The sequence below is a fragment of the Streptopelia decaocto genome (genome assembly GCF_964273445.1).
Source record: "Streptopelia decaocto genome assembly, chromosome: 7".
Taxonomy (NCBI): Eukaryota; Metazoa; Chordata; class Aves; order Columbiformes; family Columbidae; genus Streptopelia; species Streptopelia decaocto.
The window spans coordinates 23,797,290-23,819,807 of record NC_138661.1 but is presented as its reverse complement, the minus strand read 5'-3'; the positions used below and the strand labels follow the sequence as shown (position 1 = coordinate 23,819,807).

Below are 22,518 nucleotides of genomic sequence, written 5' to 3'. Positions count from 1 at the left end.
TGGTGTTCCGTGCGAGCAACACTGCGTCCTCCTCTCGAGAGCAGCTTGGGAAGTGACTGGCTGAAGAGATGGACCTCAGCCCAGGGTAAATGTTTCCTGAACCAAGTGGCATCTTGGACTAGAGGTTTGTTGTTAAATCACCTCTTAGTCACTTGTGCGAATTGTTAGGAACCACGCTGTAAATCAGGGTATTCGTGGGAAGAGCCTGGGAGTATGGGTAACGTAGCTGGCAGGTCAATGTCTGTGTGTGCTTGTGCGTGGAAATTCAGAGTACTGATGACTCAGAGGGTGGGAACTGGCACATCTGTTCAGCATGAAATGGGCTGGCCAGGTTTGGAAAAGTTCCTCCTCATCTCCAGGGAGGATTTGTGCAAGTCATGAAACGTGTGTGCTTTAATTTCAGCTGCCTCTAGTACTGGTGATACAAGGCCCCAGCATCAGTACCAGATTTCAGGTGTCTGATGCAGGCACACTGTGTATGTCTTTCCATTTGTACAGAGTTCACTGGCCATCCTGCTAGTTGTATGACTCCTTGTTACTGTGTTTGTGAAACTGAGAAGCTAAGAAATTGTCACTGTAAACTAGGGGGTCATCTCCATCTGTCATCATCTGCAAGCTATAAAGCTTGCTTTCTCACTTCCTGGCTGTCCCACTGGGAACCTACTGCTGTGCCAGAATTTCTGAAGCATTTTGGCATCTGCCAGGACTAATTTGAGCCATGGAAGTCAAAACTGAGAATTAGGGGGATGCCTTTTTAACCAGGGTTTGCACCAAGGGTAGCTACCTAAAAAGCATAGTTCTGAAAAGGTAACAATGTACCTGCCTATGTGGGAATATTTGAAATGCCGTGCTTTCATATGGGTAGGCAGAGACCTGTAAGTAAATCTTTAGGAATGTTATATATAACTTACAAATATAATGAATTATTAGATAGTGGGGTACATTGCACCAGGAGTTATTCCAATTTCAAAGATGTGGATCTGTCTGTGATTAGTGGTATGATCAGTTAGTGTTGGTATTAGGAAGCATTTGAATGGGAAATATCTGGCATGTGTAGGAACGAAATTTTGTAAAAGGTAGGCAGGAAAGATAGTTCAAAAAGGCGGCAATAAAAATTCCATTTAGAGTTGTGTGTCTCCTTGCAGCACCCCTGCTGTCAGTCAGTTTGATTACCAGGCTGACAGTGTTAGCGAAGGCTATAGTAGTTTATATTAACTGTATGCTTATTCAGATTTGTTGAAAGAGGAGATAACAGCCCCTTGGATGAAATACACTATCATTGCAGTGGGTTGTGTTGCTGTTTTTAAAGCACCCAAATACCCTGTTCACTTCACCAGGAGCTGTGTTCTCCCTAAACATCATCACAGACCTTTTGTCATGGCACTTGATTTCAGTCTCTCACTGTATTAAATTGAGGTGGACATCCTTTCATTCCTCTCTGCTTTGTGTTGTCCTGGGTCATCTAAGGCTGTTCCATAGTTCTACCATTTGTATGCATATGACCCTGTCATGATCAGGAGTGGAAAGGGACTGTGGCCAGATTCCTTTCCTATCTTCTCTGACATGTTGTTACTCCCTCCCTGACTTACCGTGTTTTGGGGGTACCTGCTACAGAGGTGTGGTGACATCCTCTCTTCCCTCCACATGGAGTCCAAGGGGCAGCCTGGCTCTCCCAGTCCAGCCCCCTGCCACCGCAGGCATCCCTGGCAGAGCTGTCTTGTCCAGAATGACTGACAGCTTACATGCTCAGGATGGTACCACACACTGTGTGCCACAAGACACCTCCCAGCAGCCTAAAGGCTTAGTATGAAAAACCGTCCGCAACCATTCTGCGGTGCCATGGGAAGAAAGCAAGAGTCCATCACCAACGTTCCAAGTCTTTGCAATGGCAGCTAATTTAGTAAATACAGAAGATCCTTGGGAGCAGGTTGAACCCCAGCAGAAGGGGTGACTGATTTAACTGGAATGTGGGAGCTGGATAGACCAAATAGGTTTTTTAAAGAATTTAATGATGCTGGGAGCATCAGTGCACACTATTTGCATTCTATCATCTCTCACTGTGGCCCGTCAATAGGGTAATTTTTGTCTTGATGCCTTAAGCAAGAATGTTTAAAACCCTTTAGACATTTTATTACATGTAATGTTCTTATGAATCTGTAAAATGGAGGATAGGGATCCTGAGTTTTGTTAAGAGCTTTGTAAAAGCACTTTTAGAGGTGGAAAGCTCCATATAAAATCAGGTATGGTTGTTTTATCATAAATGTCTAAAGCTTTTCTGAATTCCATTAAGCTCTTGGCTTCTCTATCCTCTGACAGTGAGTGCCACTGGTTAATGCTGTACTGTGCAAAATGGGACATAAAAAACACCCCAATTTTAAAATGGTTGTTGCTTTGTGGAATGCCCTACTATTTGTTTTGTGAGAACTGGAAATAGGAATGGGAGATTTTCTTTCTGTTATTTCATATAACTCTTCTCTCTTAATGCATCAACTCTTTCTGATATAAACAGTCTCCTAACATTTCAGATCTCTTTTTTTAAGGACTCTTTTCAAGTCCATGATCATTTTTTCCCCGTCCTTCTCTGTCATCTTCTTCTGGGCCTCTTTTTGTGGTGGGATGTCCAGAATTCAAGCTGAAGTTGGGCTTTCAATTTATACAGTGGCATTTTGATATGTTTTTCTCTTCTGCTTTCTTAACACAGTCAAACAGCTTGCCTGGGTTTTCCTGACCCCCACTGTGCACTGAGCAGGTGCCTTCACTGAGCCATCTACAACGTGATGCAAGTGTTGGGTGGTTACAGTTAATTTAGAGCCCATCAGTGCATGCAGGCAGGATAAATCGCACCTTCCAATATGTGTAACTGTGCAGCCGTCTATGCTGAGGATGATCTGCCAGTCTACTGGTAGTTCACCTGTCTCTGGCAGGGACTTGATAGGCCTTATTTTTCTGTAGTGGTGAATAATTTCTCTTGCATCTCATGGAAGTTTTGTCATTGTACCATTTTGTCCTTTGACCAGATCACTAGCAGGGACATGGAACTTTGGTGTAAGAATGGATGTAATGGGACACTCTGCTGTTGGTTTTTGACAGTGATGCAGGTCAACCCATTTATAGTAGAGAGCCTGTTCTGCCTTGTGGGTGCTACCTGTACATGTTTCCCTTTTCATCACATTTCTCAGTATTTCTCAGTGTTTACAGTGCTAGTTTGGCCTCACTGGAAATAACAACATTGCAAGTGCTAATGTAGACAGTGTTCTGCAGCATCACCTTGTCTAGAAGAATTCAGGGCAGGTTGAAATGAAGCTGTGGTAAAACCATCACTAAGTGTTGCAGCCTTGTCCTAACTAGAGCGTCACCCACTGCTGCTGTCAGTAGTGCTGGGCTTGACGTTGCAAAGGGGCAATTCTCAGCTGGGAATGGTGTAAAACGAGCAAGTGACATAAAGAGGCATTCTTGCATCTTTTCCTATAATTACTCAGTTTTCTTATCACTCTTTGTGAAGGAGTTTATTGAGAACCACTTGAAAGTCCCAAGAAACATCTCCCTTTTCTCTTCCATTGACCATAGCATTAACATGCTCAGAGTATTTTAGTGAACTGGTGAAGAATGATTTTTTTTTTTTTCCTCTCAACATCTCTGTTGGCTTTTTTCAGTCATATCACATTTAGCTAGATGATTTTTAGTACTCTATATAATTATTGCCTCAACTAATTTAGTTTACATAGAATAAAAGCTTGCAGGACTATAATTTCTCAAATTACTCTGGATTTTTCTTAAAAGCGGGACATTTGTTCCTCATCACTCCTCTGGAAGCTAACAGTTTTAATGTGCAATCCTCTTTTTGTTAGGATTAGTAGCAATTCAGCTACTTTTTGAATTAATCTGTAATTTTTATGATTGAAGTTTTCAAGGTATTATCTGGAGACATCTTTCTTGAACTACCGTCTTGGAGAGTGTCCCTCCATTGGAAGCAGCAATGGCCAGGCTTCTCCTCAGCATCCTGCCTCGTGCAGGGAGTTTCCTCCAGCAGGAGAAGGTGCCTCCTCTCCCTTGCTCAGGCTGGGAGTAGGTGGGACGCGAGTGAGCACCACGTGGCACGGAGCTGTTCCTGCTCACCTGCACAAGCGTGTTCTTCGGTGTGGAGGTGAGAGGAGGAGCAGCCCTTCTAGCCTTGCCCTGTGGGCAAAATCCAGCCTGAGGTCCTTTGTGAGATGTCTGTGTCTGCAGTGTTCCTGGAGGCAGCACTCATCACCAGGAATTTCTGGTCACTTGTTTGTTACGTCTTTGACTAATTGCATTTCAAATTTTCTCTCTGCGTTCCTAATCCTAATTTCACATTTTTCCAGCTATGAGTCTGCCTTTCAGGGTTGGAATTACTTTTCTGAAGGCTTTTTCGTATGAGGAGTGGCTTCTACCACTTACCCTATTGTCTTAAGTGGCCTTCTCTTTTGTCACCAGGTCTGTCACCAGATAACAGATACTCAAATTTTCACCAGTATATTTTAACTTTGTGTTTATTTTCTGCTAAATTAATTCATTTATTTTTAAGACCAGATTAGCATCTGCCAATTTATGACACCTTGTATGTCTGATGCTCTAAAGAGCAGTTCTTTGCCTAGGTCTCTGAGTAAAGGCTCCTTCAAAAGCATCAAAATTACTTGAGAAGTCAGGTCCACTTGTACATCAAGGGTAAATTTAAAAATTTCCCTTTGCAGCTTTGCTTGCTGAGTATGTGCTTCATCCCAGAGGTGCATCTTCTCCATATTTGACAGTTATTACTTCCATTATGGCCCATATGGAACGATTTTAATAATCAGTGTTAATCCCAGTCTACCCCGAGTTTAGGTAAACCACATGGGTCTGATAACCCTGACAGCCTTTGTGAACTGAAGTGCTTCCTGAAGGAGGCTTATTCTTGGTAATCCTTGGTACGTAAGATGCTTCCTTTCTCTGCAGTGTGTTCCTAGGCATGATGCATACAAGCAGCTCCCTGTTTCCAGCTCTTTTCCCTGATGAGAAGAGTCTTCAAGGTATTGCTTATGCAACAAAGAGCAGACTCTTGGTGAGATTTCTCAGAGAAAACCTGTGAGACATTCTGGGGGTTTCCTTTTACCCTGCAGTTTCTTCAAGGTAGGACAGAAACGTGGGTCACCAGTGTGGGACACATTAGTAGGAATGTGGCACTCTTACTTTGCCTATGATTAGGAAAAGGTCCTCTGTCAGAGAAACAAGTGCTACATCTGGACTGTGACCTAGCTTGGGGAGATACAGGCAATGAATAGATAGCGTTATGAACATTTTTCTGCTAAAAATCCCAACCTGGTTGATAAGAAAAGAGACCTTGGAAGCTGCATTCACAGTCCTGCTTCATTCTTGCTGTACTTCTGTGTCTAATACAGGCTGCAGTTTTGTAAAATGTAGGGCTACGAATGGATTTCCTTCTTCGGAGACAAGTTGGCTGGTCATCTTCTGTTTCCCTAGCAGGGGCTGGAGCTGGCATTCCCTGGTCTGGACAGCTAGCCGGGGCAGCTGTCTCTTAGGAGTTTTAGCCAAGCCAGTTGTGATAGCAAGGTGGAGGATGCTGTGCATGGGTGTTGTGTTCTGTTTTGTTCCTGGAGCCCTCTGTAAGGATGGTGTCTCTCTCTTGGCCAGGACTGCTGTGTCCATGAGGCCAGCTGGACTCTCTACAGGGTGGATAAGTTTGGGAGGGTGAAAACTTACACTATCCTTGTGCTATAGAGGAGAGAGAGGCTATTTCTGCTTCCTTCTCAGCAGTGAGTGTCACGAAGATACACCCTGCATCCAAGTGTGTATACAGCCAGGATTTTAATATACATGAGTTTTCCATCCTGTTTTTTCCAGGTGGTCTGTGTGGTAGGTGCATGGGAGCCAGCTCCTCTATCTTGAGCTGGCTGCCTGGCCTCATGCCCAGCACCGTGCCACAGCTCTGCCCTGAGCCATTTGATGGGCTCCTGCTGTGCCCGTGGGAGGTCACAGGGTCTGTGCTGGCCCATGCTCAGTGCTGGGTTTTTGGAGCACACCAGCAAGGAGCCTTGACACCATTTCCCACCTGTGCCCTGAGCTGTGGCTGCCCAACACCTCGGGGGAGGTGGCCAGCCGCCAGTCCCCATTCCTGCTGCTGGCAGGGGGTTTCCTGCATAGATGGAGGCGGCGGGCAGAGGGCGATTATCGGAGCTGCGTAAAAGCTGTTTCCCTGTAATGGGCTGCACTCTCAGTGCCGTGACAAACTACTAAGCTGCTCGGGCTCCCTCCCTCCCACTACCATTCTCTTTCACCCCGTTATTCCTTCCCTGCTTTTCTTGCTCTCTTGTCATCTTTCACAACTTTCTGTCCTTGTCCCCTTTTGGCCTGCTTTTTTGCCCCTGATGCACGGAGGGGAGGTGAGCAGGGAAACAGCAAGGGCAGAGGCTGGCTTGTTACAGCAGGAGCTTTGAAGCTGGTGTGTAACATGCAGCTCAGTAAGGTGGGAGGCTTCAGGCACGCTTGTGGGTGTTATTTTCTGCTTAAGCATTTGCGAGTGCTTTTGAGCAGGCTGTGTGCTGGGGGAAGCTCACGCTCCCAGCACGGGTTATGCTTGCCAGCGTTCGCCCACCCAGGAAAGTGTGTGTGCGTGTGTGCATCAAGCTGTCATGTCTCACACGCTGACTGTGAGACTTGCATGTTAAGCTTTCTCCTCACACTCCCCTAGGACTGTGTTTTGTGCACTTGCAGCTCAGCACCCCGTCTGTCCCCTGACGCCTTCCCAAATGCGAGATACTCGCCCTGTCCCGTGATGTGACATGGCACTGCTTTGCATGGAGGACAAAGATAGACACTAAATGGGGCAAGGGGGGCCTGGGGGGTGCTGTTCATTCATGTTTGTCGTGTTGTTTCTTTCTGCCACATACTTTGAGGCTTTTGGTGGCATCGCTCACCACACGACCTTGGGCAGATGAGGTCTGCAAACACAGGATTTGACCTTCAGTGAGTTCTGGCACAGGAACCAGAGGAATTAGGAGCCTCCATGCAGATAGGTGTCGGGCAGTAACAGGTCATGGGTGCAGAATTATTTTTTGTCATTGATTTGCTTAGATTTTATTAATGTATCGGGGTAAACTTTTCTGATGTTTATTAAAGAATATTGAGCATAACTGTATCTTTGGCAGGAGGCTTCTCTAGTAGGAGTAATAAATGGAGAATAAATCATTGTTACGGAAGGATGTGGTGGATGGTCTGTTCTTGAGAGGCGGAATGAACCTCAGGAGCTGAAATCCAGACCAGGCAAGCAGTTGGTGATAGGTTTTGTCATTTTGTGATTGCATTGTGGCCAATGTGAGCAAAGCTGGCAAGTCTTCTAAATCTTAGTTTCTAAACCCACTGTCACTGCAGACTCTGTTAACAATGTAAGCAGTAAGACCAAGACCTGGCTGGACTGGAGCGATGTAATTTTCCCTCATGGTGTGTCACTGAGCTCAGGAGGATGAAGGACTGCCGATGTATTGTCCTCCTCACTGTCAAACAGACATCTGTAGTTTTGATTTTTAGCAGATTCTTGTTGCATTTTTCTGGAAGTTTCTGGGATGGTATCTATGGTTTTCTTCTCACACTAAGACTCTAACATACCTGGTTGTGGTCCTGACTTTTGTCTTTTGGCAAGGAGCTCCCAAACTCTGCAACGTAGCGGTAGATCACAGTGACAAACCAATGCTGCCTCGTGGCTGGACATCTTATTCTGTACAAGGATGTAGCCCTGGACAGAGCCAAAAATTAATGTGCTGTCACTGATTATGGTGCCTGTGCAAACAAGTGTCAAAGCACCTTAAACTCTGGAGCATCTTTTCCTAGTCTGGCTCAACATCTCTAACCCAAGCCAGAATCCTAATAGTTAGCTGACGCTTTAGATGATGATGCCCAAAATGAAGAAATGGAAATCCTTGGTTTGTTTAAATACTGGGCAAATAAAAGTTACATATGTGGGCCTGTGCATGTAACAGACAGCAAAAGGGCTTGGCTGATGTTCTGGTTTCTCCGCAGGTGCACCTGCGCTCTGCTGAACGCCTCCGGGAGCTGTGCTGCGCCAACCGAGGCACCTTCATCAAGGTGGGACAGCACCTGGGAGCGCTGGACTACCTGCTGCCTGAGGAGTACACCCGCACCCTCAAAGTGCTGCACAGCCAGGCCCCACAGAGCACCAGGCAGGAGATTGAGCAAGTTATCCGTGAGGACCTGGGCAAAGAGGTACGAGCAGCCATAGCCCACGTTGGCTTCTTAGGCCTCAGCAAGCCCTGGAAAAAAGGACCAAGGAGGTCCCTGGTCGTTCTCAGTTGCAAGAGATACTAAGGGGAGATATCTCCTCCTTGCCTCTGGGAGAATGTCATACGAATTTTCCCTGGGCATTATTGGGCATTATGGGCATTATTAGGAAAGGAGAAGATAACAGAGGATTAAGGGTGTGAATGCTGCCAGGTGGAAGTGGCAGGACTAAGCAGAGCAGCATACCCCAGAGGTTGTGCCAAGACTAACAGAGTTGTTGGAGGTCAGGATGCAGGGACATCTGCCACACTGAGGGCTGGGAGCTGGAGATATTGATGTTCAGGACAAAGATATATTAGCAGAGCTCTGTGAGGGATGACTTCTCTCCCCTGGTTGTACTCGACCAATTCCAGCGAGCACTGACAGTGCTTTACTTTCTTAGGCCCCTAATTAACCCCCAAAGAAAATAATAGCATAAATCACTTTTGGTGCTTGCAGTCAGGTAATGCAGTAGCCCAGGGTTCTGTGTCACCGTTAACCCTCAGCAGCCCACAGCACTGAGATCAGAGGTAGGTACCTGTGTTCATTAGCTATAAGGAAAGTAATCACAGTACTTAGAGAGGACGTTCTGCTATTCTGCGTTTTGCCCCTTATAAGAAGAGGTCCCCTCACACTCCAGCCCTGTTTGAGGAGAGGCATTTCAAGGATCAAAAATGACATGGTGAGAGGGAGGCAGGATGCAACAGTTTGCAAAGGCAATGGCAGAGAAGGTGCATGTGAGGAGGAAGAAGACAGGAGGTTGAAGAAGGAAAACAGTGTGTACATCGTTGCTTATATATAGAGGTTTTGTTTTGGGTTCTTCTGGACTGTCTGACTGTGTGGTAAGGAGGTATAGGGGAAACATGAAGAGGTAAGTGAAGCATTTGCACCTAGAGTGTATATTACGGACAGGTTTGGATGAGGTGGGTAGACTACGTGTAGACTAAGGATCTAGGTATTTTCTAGTCACGAATGACGATTAAGATTTCCCTGCAGTTTAATAGCAGGGTTAATGTCAGCCCCTGACCTGCAAGATGCTCCCTCCCTCAGCACTGCGTCCTTGTAGCATGGCTGGTACCAGCTGTGTTCTGTAGCTCAATGGACAGATGGGGCAGGGCAGGCTGGCTGCTCCCTGCAGACCCCTGCTGCTCCATGGGCCTCCATCTGGCCATCTCCCCTCCCCAGGAGCCACAGAAAGGCACCCCAAGGTTAGACCCCATTAAATTACCACAGCAGCCACCCCTCACTTGTTTTGTGTGGTGTCTCTCAGAGGCTGAGCCAAGTGCTCGGAGGTGAGCCATTTTCTTTTCTCTCAAGTGTTTGTTCAGCTTCCTCTGATACGCCATGGTTTCCTAGCTTTTCGGGAGCTAGCCGAGCCCTCCATGCCTCATTGATTCCCAGCGAGGCAGCTCAAATCTAGTCTCCACAGCAGCCTTCCCTCTTAGCATTCACTTCACCCATATGGGCAGTGCTAGGCAATATTTAATTTTAAAGAGACAGAGAGAGGGTGGAAAAAAGGGTAGAAATGGGAAGAAAGAGAGAGGAAATGCTAATGAAAGAGAGTAGTGATAAAAGAGAGAAATGCAGAGAATGACGTATAAAAATAAAGGAGCTGGTGAAACTGGACAGTATTAAAAGCTGAGATAAATTCCCAGTTCTGTTAGTTACAAGATACCAAATCAAGGTATTTAAAAACAAAAAGGGTTTGGGGAACCCAATGCACCAAAGATGTCTTTGCTGGAGCCCAGAGGATTTAATAGGGTTACTTCAGGAACAGATTTAATTCCAGTGTAGCTACCTCCTCAGTACACTTTAAATACGATATACTTAGCTGAAATATAGATAACAGAAGGGCAAGGTGGAGTGTCAGGATGGAAGGGAGTGCAAAGAGGGATCCTGAAACCTTCCCCCTTGGGGCCAGCATCACACCTGGGAACCTGCAGATAAATTCAAATAGAAGAGAAAATAACAGTGAGGGAACATTCCCAGGGGCCTAGGCCTAACCCTGCTGCTCTCGAGTTCAGTGGTAAGATTTCCAGTTCCCCCATCAGGCACAAGAGCAGGCTTCTCCAATGAATCTCAAGTGTAGGCAAGAAATAATTACATACCGTTTGGATCAGTGCAGAACAAATGGGGGAAATAGCAACTGGAAATATAGAGATACCTGGGGAGGAATGTGACAAGCTGACAAATTAGGCAAGAGCTTGCAAAAGGGCATGAAGATCAAAAAAAGCCAATTTCATGTATAGACACATTTTATCTTCAGTCAGTTAGAAATAGTCTGTCTTCTGATGTGACCTACTCCTGAGAATCTTATCAGAGGCTTGAATGTTTGACAAATTGAGTGATTTGGTGGAAAAACTGGTGTAAATGGAGAGCATGCCAATGGGACTGATCTTTGAGCAAAGGCAGAGAGCTTGTGAGGTAGGTTTACAGCAGCTGGACATGGCTCTGTTGTCAGCACGCAGACTTGCGTGACACGCTGCTGATGGATGCCTTCCCATTCCAGGCCAGCATCATGGCTGGAGACTAGGAGCTACAGCATGTAGCTCTGCTCCATGAGCTAATGGGCTGATTTAAAGGCAAATGTTATGTGTGCTGATTGGACATAGAAGGAAAAGCATCATATATGCTCACTAGTGGGTTGCCCTATCATAGAATCACAAAATAATTTTGGTTGAAAAAGACCTTTAAGATCATTGAGTCCAACTGTTAACCTGAAACTGTCAAGTCCACCTCTAACCCGTGTCCCTAAGAACTTCGTCTACACGACTTTTAAACACCTCCAGGGGTAGTGACTTCAAGTCTAGGGGGAATCTACCTACCAGGGATCATTGAGATGAAAATAATCAGTAGTGAGCAGATGCTGTCTTTCTAATCTCGGCCATGGTGGTTTGGCTAAGTGATGGTGGGAGGTGGTGATTATTTTGAGTGTCCTATGCAAGAGGTGGGGAGTGGGATTCTCAGGACAACATGAGTAGTAACAGTGAGAGAGGCTGTACAAACAAACCTTTACGGTGACTCTTGGAAAGGATCACCAGCGAGATCACAGAGTAAAAGACTTTTGGGGAGATAGTGGAGATACCACAGGTTGGGCTTGCTCTGCCTGTATTCCTTGGAGCAGTTGGGAAAAGCTGTGTGCATAAGAATGGATCATGAGATATGAATGAAAGCGTCTCTCCTACCTCTGTTTTCATCTTTCTTACTTGAACAAGGTTCTGAAAATGAAAAGGTGTCAGGTGTGGAAAATGAAAGAAGTGTTCCCTATCCCACAATTGTAATTTTCTTTACAAAGCTATTAATGACACAAGGAAAGATAGCTGGTTCAGCTAAGCTCTCTCAACAAAGTGCATGCAGAGCAGAACCAGGCAACTTCTGGTGAAATGTGGACACCAGACATTTAGGGAGAAATACTTAGGAAATACTCTGGAAGATAAATCTTTGAGTGGCTGCACCCTAAAAGCACAAAATCATTGTGCCTAAAAGCTAGAAATGATGGAAGAAATGTTTTGTCAGCACTGGGATTAGGGGATTTCCTCCCTCTGGCAGGTCTGTTGGAAGATACTGGCTTGTGGCTGTGAGAGACAGGGATACTGGGAAGGTGATGCTAGTTTGGTCCCAGAGTGCAGAACTCAGGACATCTCTGAGTTTGGCCAAGCCAGTTCCACCTGACAGCCCTTCTGTGTCTGACGGAAGGGCTTTCTGTAGGTCTTTCTGCATGTGATTTCTGTGCACAAGGTGCTCAGAGGGGCTAATTGCTCATTGCTAAGACTGATAGGACAATTATGAAACTTTGACCTTTCAAAAGTATGTCTACTTCTCTCTGCTCTGATCAAGGCCTATCCACAGTATCCCTCCTCGTAGGACTGAATGGCTGCAGAGTGGCTCGGCAGCTTTTACAACCCTGCTCTTCCAAACGTCCTTTGTGCCTTTCTGTTGGCTGGCTCCAGTACTGTCCAGTGCAGTCCCTAGTATGGCTCTGTGGGTCTTGCTTCTCTGCTGCTATGCAATGATAATGAGTTTGGATACTGTGACATCTCCTGGCTTCACTGTGTACTCCTGTCTATGCCAACACACTCTTTTACCTAAAATACCTCCAGGTTTGCAGCCATGTTGCACATCCCAGTAGGCCACAGCACAGCTATACCCACCCAGCACCACTGTAATCCCTCTGCTGTGTACAGCAGGACATCACTTTCCGGACCCCATTGCTCATCAGCTTCCAGCCCATCCTCACACATCAGCGTTTTGTAATCAACTCTCCAGCCTTTTCCCCAAGACTCCTTATTCTTTCCCTCGGTGTGTTTGTGTGGTCCATGCTCTACCCAGGCTTTAACTCCCATTGGAGATAATTTTTCTTGGTGGGAGACACTCCCTCCCCATCTGTCTCTCACCAATGCTCCTTCAGAAATATCCTGATTCCTCCACCTGTGCTGCTTTCTGGCAGGTTCCCATCAAGCCAGGTTTCTGGTCCCTGCTCCTGTGTCTGGTCTGAGGCTGTGCAGTTGGGGTTAGGGCAAGGATGAAATTATCACCTCCATGAGGCCAGTGTGGTCTCAGGCAGGGTCTGGTGGGTGCCTCTGTGGTGTGGCTGCCCAGGTGCTCTGTGACCAGTCTGCGTCCTTGCCTGGGGCCTCGGGGCTGGTGTAGGGCACAGGACAGGCCTTACCTGCCATGGTGGTGAGGGTGTTTCCTTCCTCCTTGCCCCTTGACTTATCCTCACATCTCTGGCCAGTTGTTGAAGCTGTCACAGAGATGAGTGGAAGCTGCTGAAACTGAGCAGTCTCAGATGCTATTAAGTGAGGGATCCCAAGAAATCCTGACCAGCTCTTTGCTTGGACTCCAGGTATCCACATCTGCACACACACGCTGTTGCTGGGAAGTTTGCTGTGCTCCAGGAAGGCTGAGAGGTAAAGCAGGCTCCATAGGGAGAACACACCGGTGATTGAATGTGTTGCTTCCAGTGCTTGCTTTGTTCAAAGCTGGGGAAAAGGGCTGGGGAGAGCCCAGAGGTCAAGGCTTGTCCCTGCTGAAGCCAAATCATATAAAGGGCTTAAGTAGATGGAAAGATAGTCATTTGGAAGGAAGGAAGTCACAGTCCAGCTCTGCTTTGTGGGAGTGCAGGTAATGGGAAGCAGTTTCTAATTGCTTGATTAGCCAGCACCTCCAAGGAGACTGTCCTTTTCATCCACAGTTAGTTGCGGCTCTTACCTGTTGATCAAGGACTATTTTGCCATTTGCAAGAAGCCTCCTGCAGCCATATAGTGATGGAGCTTGCTGATTGAGCAGGGCAGGGTATGTCAACAGTTAGACTACGATTTGTAAGCAAAGCACGTGTGGTAGAGGAGCCTCCTGTGCTGTGGTTTGTGAAGCAGGATGCATTTTCACAGTGATGTTTGGGGGACCCAGCCTTCAGTTAAAGGGCTTTGGTCTCCTTGGATTCATACCATTGTACCTGGCATGGCACGAAAGCTGTGCAGTAAGAAACAGATACTCCTAGTCTGAGAAGTCATTGTCCCTGCAGTAAAACTGGCTGAAGAGGATGCTGCCCTTTGTCCCTCTACTTTAAATTGCTCCCAAGGTTCCCAGAGTGTTTTCTAGGTTGGGTACATGAGCATTATTCACCCACTGTTAAAATACACCCATATACACCTGGGAGCATGGTCACTGCAATGTTGTGCAGCAATGCCACACAGCCATTTGACAGGAAGGGACAAAAATTGTACGCCCATGTGAACCTGCTGTGGGAAAGATTTAGGATGAGACTGCAGCAAGGTGTTGATCCTCATAACCAGAGATTTCCCTGCCCTCAAACTGTTGGAGTGTGAGAAAAGACAGAGGCAATAGAAGAGACTCCTCTTTTTATTCCTATTTCTGTACGCACTCTTGGTACAGCATGACAGGGAGAAGAATGGACTGATTCCCTTCCTTCTGGAACTGTTGATTAGCATTTTAAGCTCTGGCAAGACATATGCTTACTTCTTATTTGCAGAACTATTGAAGCAGTGCTCAGCCCTGTGGGAGAGCAGCTAGGCCTTCAATAGGCTGTTGGGTATTACACTGCATGTCCTACAGACTTCAAGTGGCTCCCAAGGGAATAGGAGCCACTTTCCGTAGCTGGCTCCATATGTTGCCCTAGAGAAGATTCATTTACCTTGCTAGATCACAAGGTCTTCAGGTCACGATGCTGCAGATCCTGTTATGGCCCCAGGAAGCCTCTTCCTAGGCTGGCCATGTTGTCTGTCCCGTCTAGGGTGCCAGGACACATGCCTGCGTCCTCCAGTGTTGCACAGCCTTGTGGTCAAGCATTCTGTCCAAAAGCACTGATGTATGGCACAGTCAGTGCATGGCTGCTCTCATGGCTGCTTGGGGCTGTGGGACTGATGCTGAATGGCTCTGCTGAATACCTAGGTCTCCCGTAGCTCATGACCCTTGATCTGTCCTTAGGTACCCCCCTCCAGCAATGCCATGCTGAGCTGCTCTGTGAAGTTGGCCCTCATGTATATCACTAATAGGCAGGGGGAAACTAGATTTAGATCAGCATGAGCCTCTTCTGCATGCTCTGGGAGGTATGTCCATCTCAGGAAATCTCCTCTTCTGCATGAGTTACCCACTCTCTATTACCCACCAGAGTGGAGGCTGGGCTGTGGTGGCCATTACTCTGACAGTGTGAGGGGCTAGGAAGTGGGACGGGAGGATTTGGCCCTTCTCCCACCCCTCTGAGCCTCACTCAGCAGGCCCGTCAGGGCTTCCAAGCAGCCATCAATAAAAAACACATTTGTGTTAAAACTGTAATGAGGAATAAAAAAACTTCACATTTTTTCAATAACTCGGGATATAAAAAAGAGATTTTTATCAATTATGAGAAGGATTTTGGCCATAAAAAGGTAATTTAAAGAGTCTGAGATGGATGGCGAATAGCATTAATGTCACCCAGAACAAATGGGCCCGCATTACTCAACTGAAGGGCAGGAGCAACCGCCTGTGCTGGTCCTGCTGTGGCTGCAGCCTCCACCGCGCTCTCCCTGCCCTGTCTCTGGGCAGAGGCCCCAGCCGCTGGTGGATCTCAGTAGAGCTGCCTCCACAGTGGGTCCTCCTGCGAGCAGTAGCTGCCCAGAACCGATGTTCCACTGGCAAGTGCAGACAGGGAAAGCAAACAGGGAGCTTTGTGCAGCCTGGTCGGTTCAACTTGCTTTGTCCCTTGTGTCCCTGTTTGCTCCGTTTGCAAGCTCCCGCACTACTGACCCTTAATGTCACACCAAGGACAGCCTGGTGGCCTTAGTACCAGGGACGTTTTGGGACAGGTTACTTCCTCCTTCAGTGGGTTTTCTCTTCACTCATGTCTTCTGGGAGAGGATCTGGCTGAGTCCTGGCAGCTTCTTCCTGAGTGTTCTAATCCCCATTGCCCAAGAGAGGGAAGGGTCTGTGGACAGATTAGAGGATAATGGCCTTTGGCTTCCTTCAAGTTAGCAGAGATTTACAATACAGGAGGTAGAACAGTGGGTTTTCGGAAGGATTTTTTGGGAGTTCTTCTGCAAGGAAGTGAAAGATTTGAGATCAGAAAATGCAATTGGGAATGGCCTGGCAGGGAGTAGTTCTAACCTGCATGCTTCGTGACTTTTTTTTTTTTTTTCTTTAATTTACAAATTCACTGGGGGTAGTGCATGACATACCTGCATGGAATTTGTTGGCTCACAGTGTCGTGTGTGCAGATGGCAGGCTCTCTTCAGTATGGTTTTGTCAGAGTTTTGATGACACCTGAAATGTTGCTCTGATGCAAATAAATGTTGGTTGGCACTGCACACTACAGCTGTGTCGAGCTGTTCGGTGTCCACGTCCTGCAGAGGTGGTGGATGTGCTGCACAGCAGTTCTCTAGCCGTTGGCAGAAACCACCTCTCAGCACACGGGTAACCCTTCCAGTTCCAAACAATCACTGGAAATTGCTGTCTGTAGCTGGGATTAATATTCCTGATGTGGCCTTCTTGCATGTGAAGAGTTTCTGTGTGTCTCATTTACTCGTCAGACTTTATGCATTTATGACATCGCAGGGTCTGGGCAGGGGCAGAAACACTGAGCTGCTATGTGGAGGAACTGGCTTGTGTTTCAAAGCCTGCTGCTAGTACACAGAAATATTCTTACTTGATGCTCTGATCTAGCCACAGGCTGGGTTTAGTATGCCTGATTTTTCTTTAAGGGAGCAGGGAATCCTGTCATCTGCCTGCCTTCTGATCTTTTAATATCCTGCCTGATTCTGCCTGGTTAGCATCTCCTGTTTTCTTTCAGAATTTTATGTCTGCTCAGTTACTTTGCTCTTGACCCATTGAGAACATGAAAACATGATGCAGTGAGTCTGGTGACTTTTGGCAATAGGTTCTTTGTAGATGAAACAAATGACCAAAGATGAAAGGAGGAGTTATAGGACCTGACCTTGGCATGTCTGCATTTTCCTAACATGCAGAATAGACACATAGCATTTTTATGAATTTTAAAGATGTATAGTGATCTAGTAAGCTCTGTTTTATGGCACTTCTGGGATCTGTCTGAGAGACAGCTCCTGATTCCATGGAAGAATGCTGAGCTATAAAGTACTTCAACCTTACCTGCAGGTTCTCCTCCCTGTGAAAAAGCTGCTATGGGTCAGAACATTGGAAATTCTCCTCATGGGAATCCTCACACTTAACATACTTTTGTGTTTTGAGAATTGAAGCAAAAATCTGGATCTCAGGAGCCTCAAAGGTCTTTCCACCATAATTAAGCAGTGTCAGTTTCTAGTGGGCAGGCCAGCCTGAGAGAAGGGAAATTTTCTCATTTTCTCTTTGGAAATCAAATTATGTTTGTGAACATTAAGCACACTTTACACTTATTTTCTGTAAGCTTTGCAGTGCTTTGGTTTTATATGTGTGGTTCTGAGCCAAACCTGTGAAGCTGTCTGTGACAACTGAAGCAATAAACTCACATGACCTATTGTTTGTGCTTGGAGAGCTCAGCTGAAGCACACCCATGAGTTTTTCCCTTGCAAAGCTCACATGACCACTCCATCTCAAATTGGCAAGTTCTTGGAAGAGGCTGTTCAGCACCAACCCTTCCAAATTTCAAATTATTAGTAGAAAAGATACATTAGCTGGCTCATTTCAGATAATGAATGAAATTGAGGTGGTATCAGTTGTGAGTGGAGAACAAAGCTAGTTTTACCAAACACCTTATGGGATGTAAGTGATTGGTTCAGGTCTATTAACTGTTATTCCCATTTATCAAGAAAGGCTGGAAGGAGGCTAGAACAATTAAAATTACCAGGCTTGTTAAGAAGTCTTTCCATGTAACTTCTGCTGCTGTATCCTTTGTGAGCTGCTAGTGTCTCTGCCCTGGCTGCCTTCCTCTTTTTTATTGTTTTGTTTAAAGGAGCTGTGAGGCTGGTACTTAATGGCATATCCTGTCAAAGATCTTTACTAATCCCTTGCAGTCATCAGAACCAGCTCAGGAATTACAGGTTGGCTGCTCCAAACACTGGGTGGTTCTCAGTGAGTGACGAGGCAGGAAGGGAAGAGTATTGACTGTACTGGTTCTGTGGGCCTTATCTCTCTGTTGACTATACGACTGATGACAGTGTGTTGGGTTGAGCATCTCCAGTGACGGTGTTCTGTGCCCGATGAAGGAGACTGTGCAGCCTGACCAGTAGCAGACTCTGGGCTACTCTCTTCTGGCTCTGCTCTCCACAGGGCATGTCTGGAGAGGATCTCAGTCCTTGGCTCTTCTTTGGTGAGGCAGCTCCGCAGGCTATGTTGAGGTGTTTTTTGAGATTGGTGCCCCTGCTTACATTAAATAGAAACCACCCAACTGTTTTACCTCATCCACAGGAGCCCAGTGGTTTTGAACCATAGGAAATGGAGCTAGATGCCAGTCGGTGTTTAGAGGGTCCTTGTCCTTTTCCTATTCCAGGGTCTGACTCTGTTCAGAAGTAGGGCAGTTGGATTCTGGCTCTGGTTGTTGGATTGCTTGGAAATACATGTGAATGAAACAAAATTAACCCCCTACCTTTGTTTCCTTAGCCCACTTTTCTCCTTTTAACAACCTCTAGTGGTACAACCTGGGAGTGCCAGAGGAGAAATTAACATTCAAGGAGGAAGACAAATGAGGTCTTTCCCAATGCACCCAGACTAGCAGCCATTTCCTTGGCAATGTTTGTTACCCTGCAGTGGCAGCAGCAATGGTAGGCCTGTAAGTGTGGTTGATTTATGTTAACTGTTGAAACGATAATGTTTAATCTGTAAAGTGCTAATCTATTTTTTATGTTGATTATGAATAGGCCAGCTGTGCCTACTTTCCTATTCATAGAGTTTAGTGAACAAGCCCATTTCACAGGCTGGGTTTGCAGGGTGATTTACATGAGATCAGACACTACTGTAAGGAGAGTAAATCAGCTGAGTTACACCACTGAACCAGGGACCTGGCAGCCCAACAAGAAGATCTGGGGGCAAGGGAAAAAACATGGGAGGAAGAGACAGCAGAGACAGAAAATAAAAAAAAAATGTAGAAGGAGCAGATGGATCAGAGCAGAGACATGGAAAATAGGGGAAGTATGGGCAGGAGAAGAAAGGAGAGGTTGATATTCAGACAGGATATTGACAAGAATGAAGAAAATGATGTGGCCGGCTTAGGACAGGACTTCCCTCTCTAGATCAGTGCAGAAAGCTCTGGGCTCCAGCGTTTGTAGGACTGGTCATTAGGGGATGCACAGAACCCCTTCCCCATCATGGTGCCAGTGATGCTGTTGGCAGAGATGGTTGTGGATTTAATTTGCCCAGCAGTTGTCTCTCTCAAATGACTTTCCTGGATCTCTGGACATTTTTTCTGAGAGCAGGCTGCAAAGGATACAAACTCCAGGGTCCCATCCAGATATCTTTATAAGTTATTCTGCCTTGACTTCTCTTCAGTCCCTGCACCTTGTCCTCTGTGGTGTGGACTGCTGTACATCTGTGCCTCTGGCACCCAGCAAGGCACAGTCAGCACTAGTAATGGGCTTTTCAGCTTTACATCTTTGGCAGGGCTTTACTACCTTTTTAGCATCTTTCTTCTGATGTAGTGACCTCATTATATCTCTTTCTTGATATGAATTAAATTCAGGCAGAGCTGCCCACATCTGCCAGGCTACATGTACTTCCATGTCCACATCAGATCCTCACTCCTATTTCTCTGTCCTATTACTTTAGGGCAATGCTGTGCTTTAATAAAACATTGTCACGCTTGCATCGATGTAATTATGACTAAAGCCTGAGGAAGGGACATAGCTGGGCAGAATCTAGCTGGGACCAGGCTTTGCCCTCTGTGCATTTTCATTGTACTGTGCCTCTGTCCACCCTGGTGTCAGGCTGCTGGATTGTGCAATGCTGCTTCTGTCATTCCCACTCTTTGTCCCAGGCTTTTCCCCTCATCCCTTTCTGAGAAGACACATAAAATCATTCCATATTGTATTCATGGGAGTATGCCTCTCTTTCTCTCTCCATTTCAGGAGCTGGAACAGAAGGGTTTGTCAGTGTAACATATACTCACATATATGCAGTGCTGTCCTGCCAGGTAGGGGCCCTGCAACACAGCCCTCTGCTCCCCCTGCGTGCCTTGCCTCTGCCCACACACACAAACATCTGTCCTGGCTTTGTTCTTCACTGGCCTCTCTGTGGCTGGAGGATTTTGCCTGCCATTCCCCACACAAGCTGTACACATCAATGCACTGCCCTGTGCCTCCTGCTTAACTTTGCACAGGCCCTGGCACAGCTTTGCTTGCTGATCAGGGGCTTGTAGCCCACCTCCCCCAGCCATCCTCTCACAACTCTCTGTATAGTCACACAAACCTGCCCACAGACATTTCTCCCCCACCACCCCTTCTCTCTTACTTGTCTCAAAGCCCCCAGGCTTTCAAAGCTGAATCAGAGTCATTTCAGATGAGGCACAGGTGATGGGTGTTCCCAAAGGTCCCTGTATATTCTCATGCTCTGGCAGCTGGTTATTTCTCACCGGACTGCTGCTGTTGTGCAGGCTTGCTGCTGACAGGGCTCTTGGGGCAACTCTGCAGTCCTCAGCAGAGCCTCCCTCTGCTGGGCTGTGAGTAACACAGAGCCTGTTTGTTGTGGATCTCTTGACCCTTTCCTACCCAGGTTTCCACCAGTGTGTGGCAGGGTTGTGTTTGTGCCTGGAGTCAAAGTGGTCTTGGAAATTTATTTTACTTCTGGGTACTTTCTTAAATCTTACCTTCTTGCTTAACGTGGCAACTGGCCCTGTCTCTGTGGCATTTTGGAAGAGGTTTCATCTTGATATGGGAAAGAAATGTTTTACATTGAGAACAATCAGCCAGGGGAACAACCTCCCCAGGAACATGGTGAAATCCTTCACCACTGGAGGTTGGACAGGCTGCTAGGTAATCTCATCTAGGCTCCCTTTCCCATAAAAGATTGGACCAGATGATCTTTTGAGGTCCCTTCCAACCCAGCCTGTTCTATTGATTTGCTGTTTCTTTCTAAATGTGCTGTCTTTGCAGCAGGCTGCTGGAAATCTGTATGGATAATATGTCATTTGGGAATATGTCTGCAGGAATTCAGTCAGGGGCTTCTTAGTCTGTTGGGGACCACCATGTGTCTTACTATGTGTGTGGCTCAAGAGAAATGGGACCTTTGGGGGAGACCAGGGGAGAACAGTTGAATTGTTTTTACCTGTCACTTGTGAGCGTTCGTACTTGATGTCTAGTACTAGATTAAGATCTGGCCTGGAAGTAAGATTGGGAGGGAGGTCAGTGTTGATGGCAAGGCCAAGGCTGCAGGTGGACTTGAGTGGAAGTTGCTGACATTCTCTGTTGTGATGAGAAGGGAGGAGGAGGGATGGTTTGAGTGGGAAGATTAGAAACTGTGCTTTAGCTCTGTTGAATGTGAACAGAGGGATGAGTATCTGTAAGAAGATATCTAAGAGATAGGCTGAAGTTGCAGTTTCACTAGAAGCAGGCTGATCTAGAGTACAGAGGTAGAACTCCAAGTCACCAGAAAGGAGGTGGGAATTTTAGATGAGCTATTAGCCAGATGCAGTGGTGGGGGTCAGACCTGTGGGCAGAGCTTTGTGGAGCATCTTCAGAAAGCTGGGAAATGGGTAAGGAAGCTGCTCAGACATGCTAGCAGAGCCTTAGAAAAGCAGAAGGGTGAGGAAACTGCCCCATTCCTTAGGAACTACAGAGGTGTTCCTGCTTTGTTAGCAGGGTGCTGAAGAGCTGTAGGCAACACAGTAAAACTGTGAAGATCTCAGTAGAAATGGGCCACTACTGCTCCTCCTGAACCATGGAATAAGAGAATCCTTTTGGGCAGATGGGATGCAGGAGGAAGTTTACTGGCAGCAGAGTTGTCTTCTGCTGTGTCCTCACTGCACACTGGTGTAACAACTGAGAGCCTCCTTTATTAGCAGGGGAGAAATATAAGGAAAGAGAGAGTTCTTTCAATTAAAACACGAAAAATGGCTGGGTGTGGAGAAGTTGTGTGCTCTTGAAGGGCTGTGATTCCAATCTGTCTCAATGATTGACAAGTGTCTCCATCTTCACAGACAGGAAATAATATTTCTCCAAAAACACAGAGAGAAAAGAGTGGATTTAATGAGCATTGTTCAAGTGGGAGACAGATCAAGATAAAAGAGCATATTAAGGTAAAGGGAAGCATTTGTATATGCAAGGGGAGGGCAGGGAACATGGGGCAGGTTGGAGCATTTGTACCATAGCCTGCACTATTGGAGGGAATAAATAGCTCACAAGTCACTACTTTGTTTTTCAGCATGAGGGAATGGAAGGAAGTGAACAGTGATATATAATATATGTATATGCATGCTGTAGCTTTGGTCTGTGCATTTTGCATAGGCTACAAGATGCTTATATCATGCAAAATAGAGTGCACAGTGACATTATTTAGTGTGCACTTTGAGAGATGACAGTTTTCCACCTTCTCCACACAAGCATGTGGTGTCCACTGTGCTAGTGCACTCTGGCTTGACTCTCTGGTTCAGGAAGCACTGGCTGCTGTTGAAGGCAAGTCACAGGCAGACTGGGGAAGTTTTGATTTCAGTGGTGCAAAGTGCAAGGTTCTTCCACCTTCCAGCCTGTCTTAGGGAAGTGAACTGGACTTGCAGCTTAAAATAATGATGCAGCTTCCAACAGCAAAGTCTTTCAATTGGTAGTGGACATTTTGGAAAGAAATTGTTTCTTG

At 46.4% G+C, this 22,518-nt stretch overlaps 1 protein-coding gene across 3 annotated transcripts in view; it reads left to right on the top strand.

Moving 5' to 3' along the window:
* Positions 1 to 22,518, top strand: part of ADCK1 (aarF domain containing kinase 1) — an 83,221-nt gene that overhangs the window by 23,401 nt on the left and 37,302 nt on the right. For 2 of the 3 annotated variants that reach the window (XM_082058549.1, XM_082058548.1), the window contains exon 4: positions 8,035 to 8,238. The exons of the other annotated variant lie outside the window; for it this stretch is intronic. In XM_082058549.1, coding sequence (XP_081914675.1) covers positions 8,035 to 8,238 — 204 coding nt within the window. The remainder of the gene's footprint in view (positions 1 to 8,034; positions 8,239 to 22,518) is intronic. 3 annotated transcript variants of the gene reach the window in all.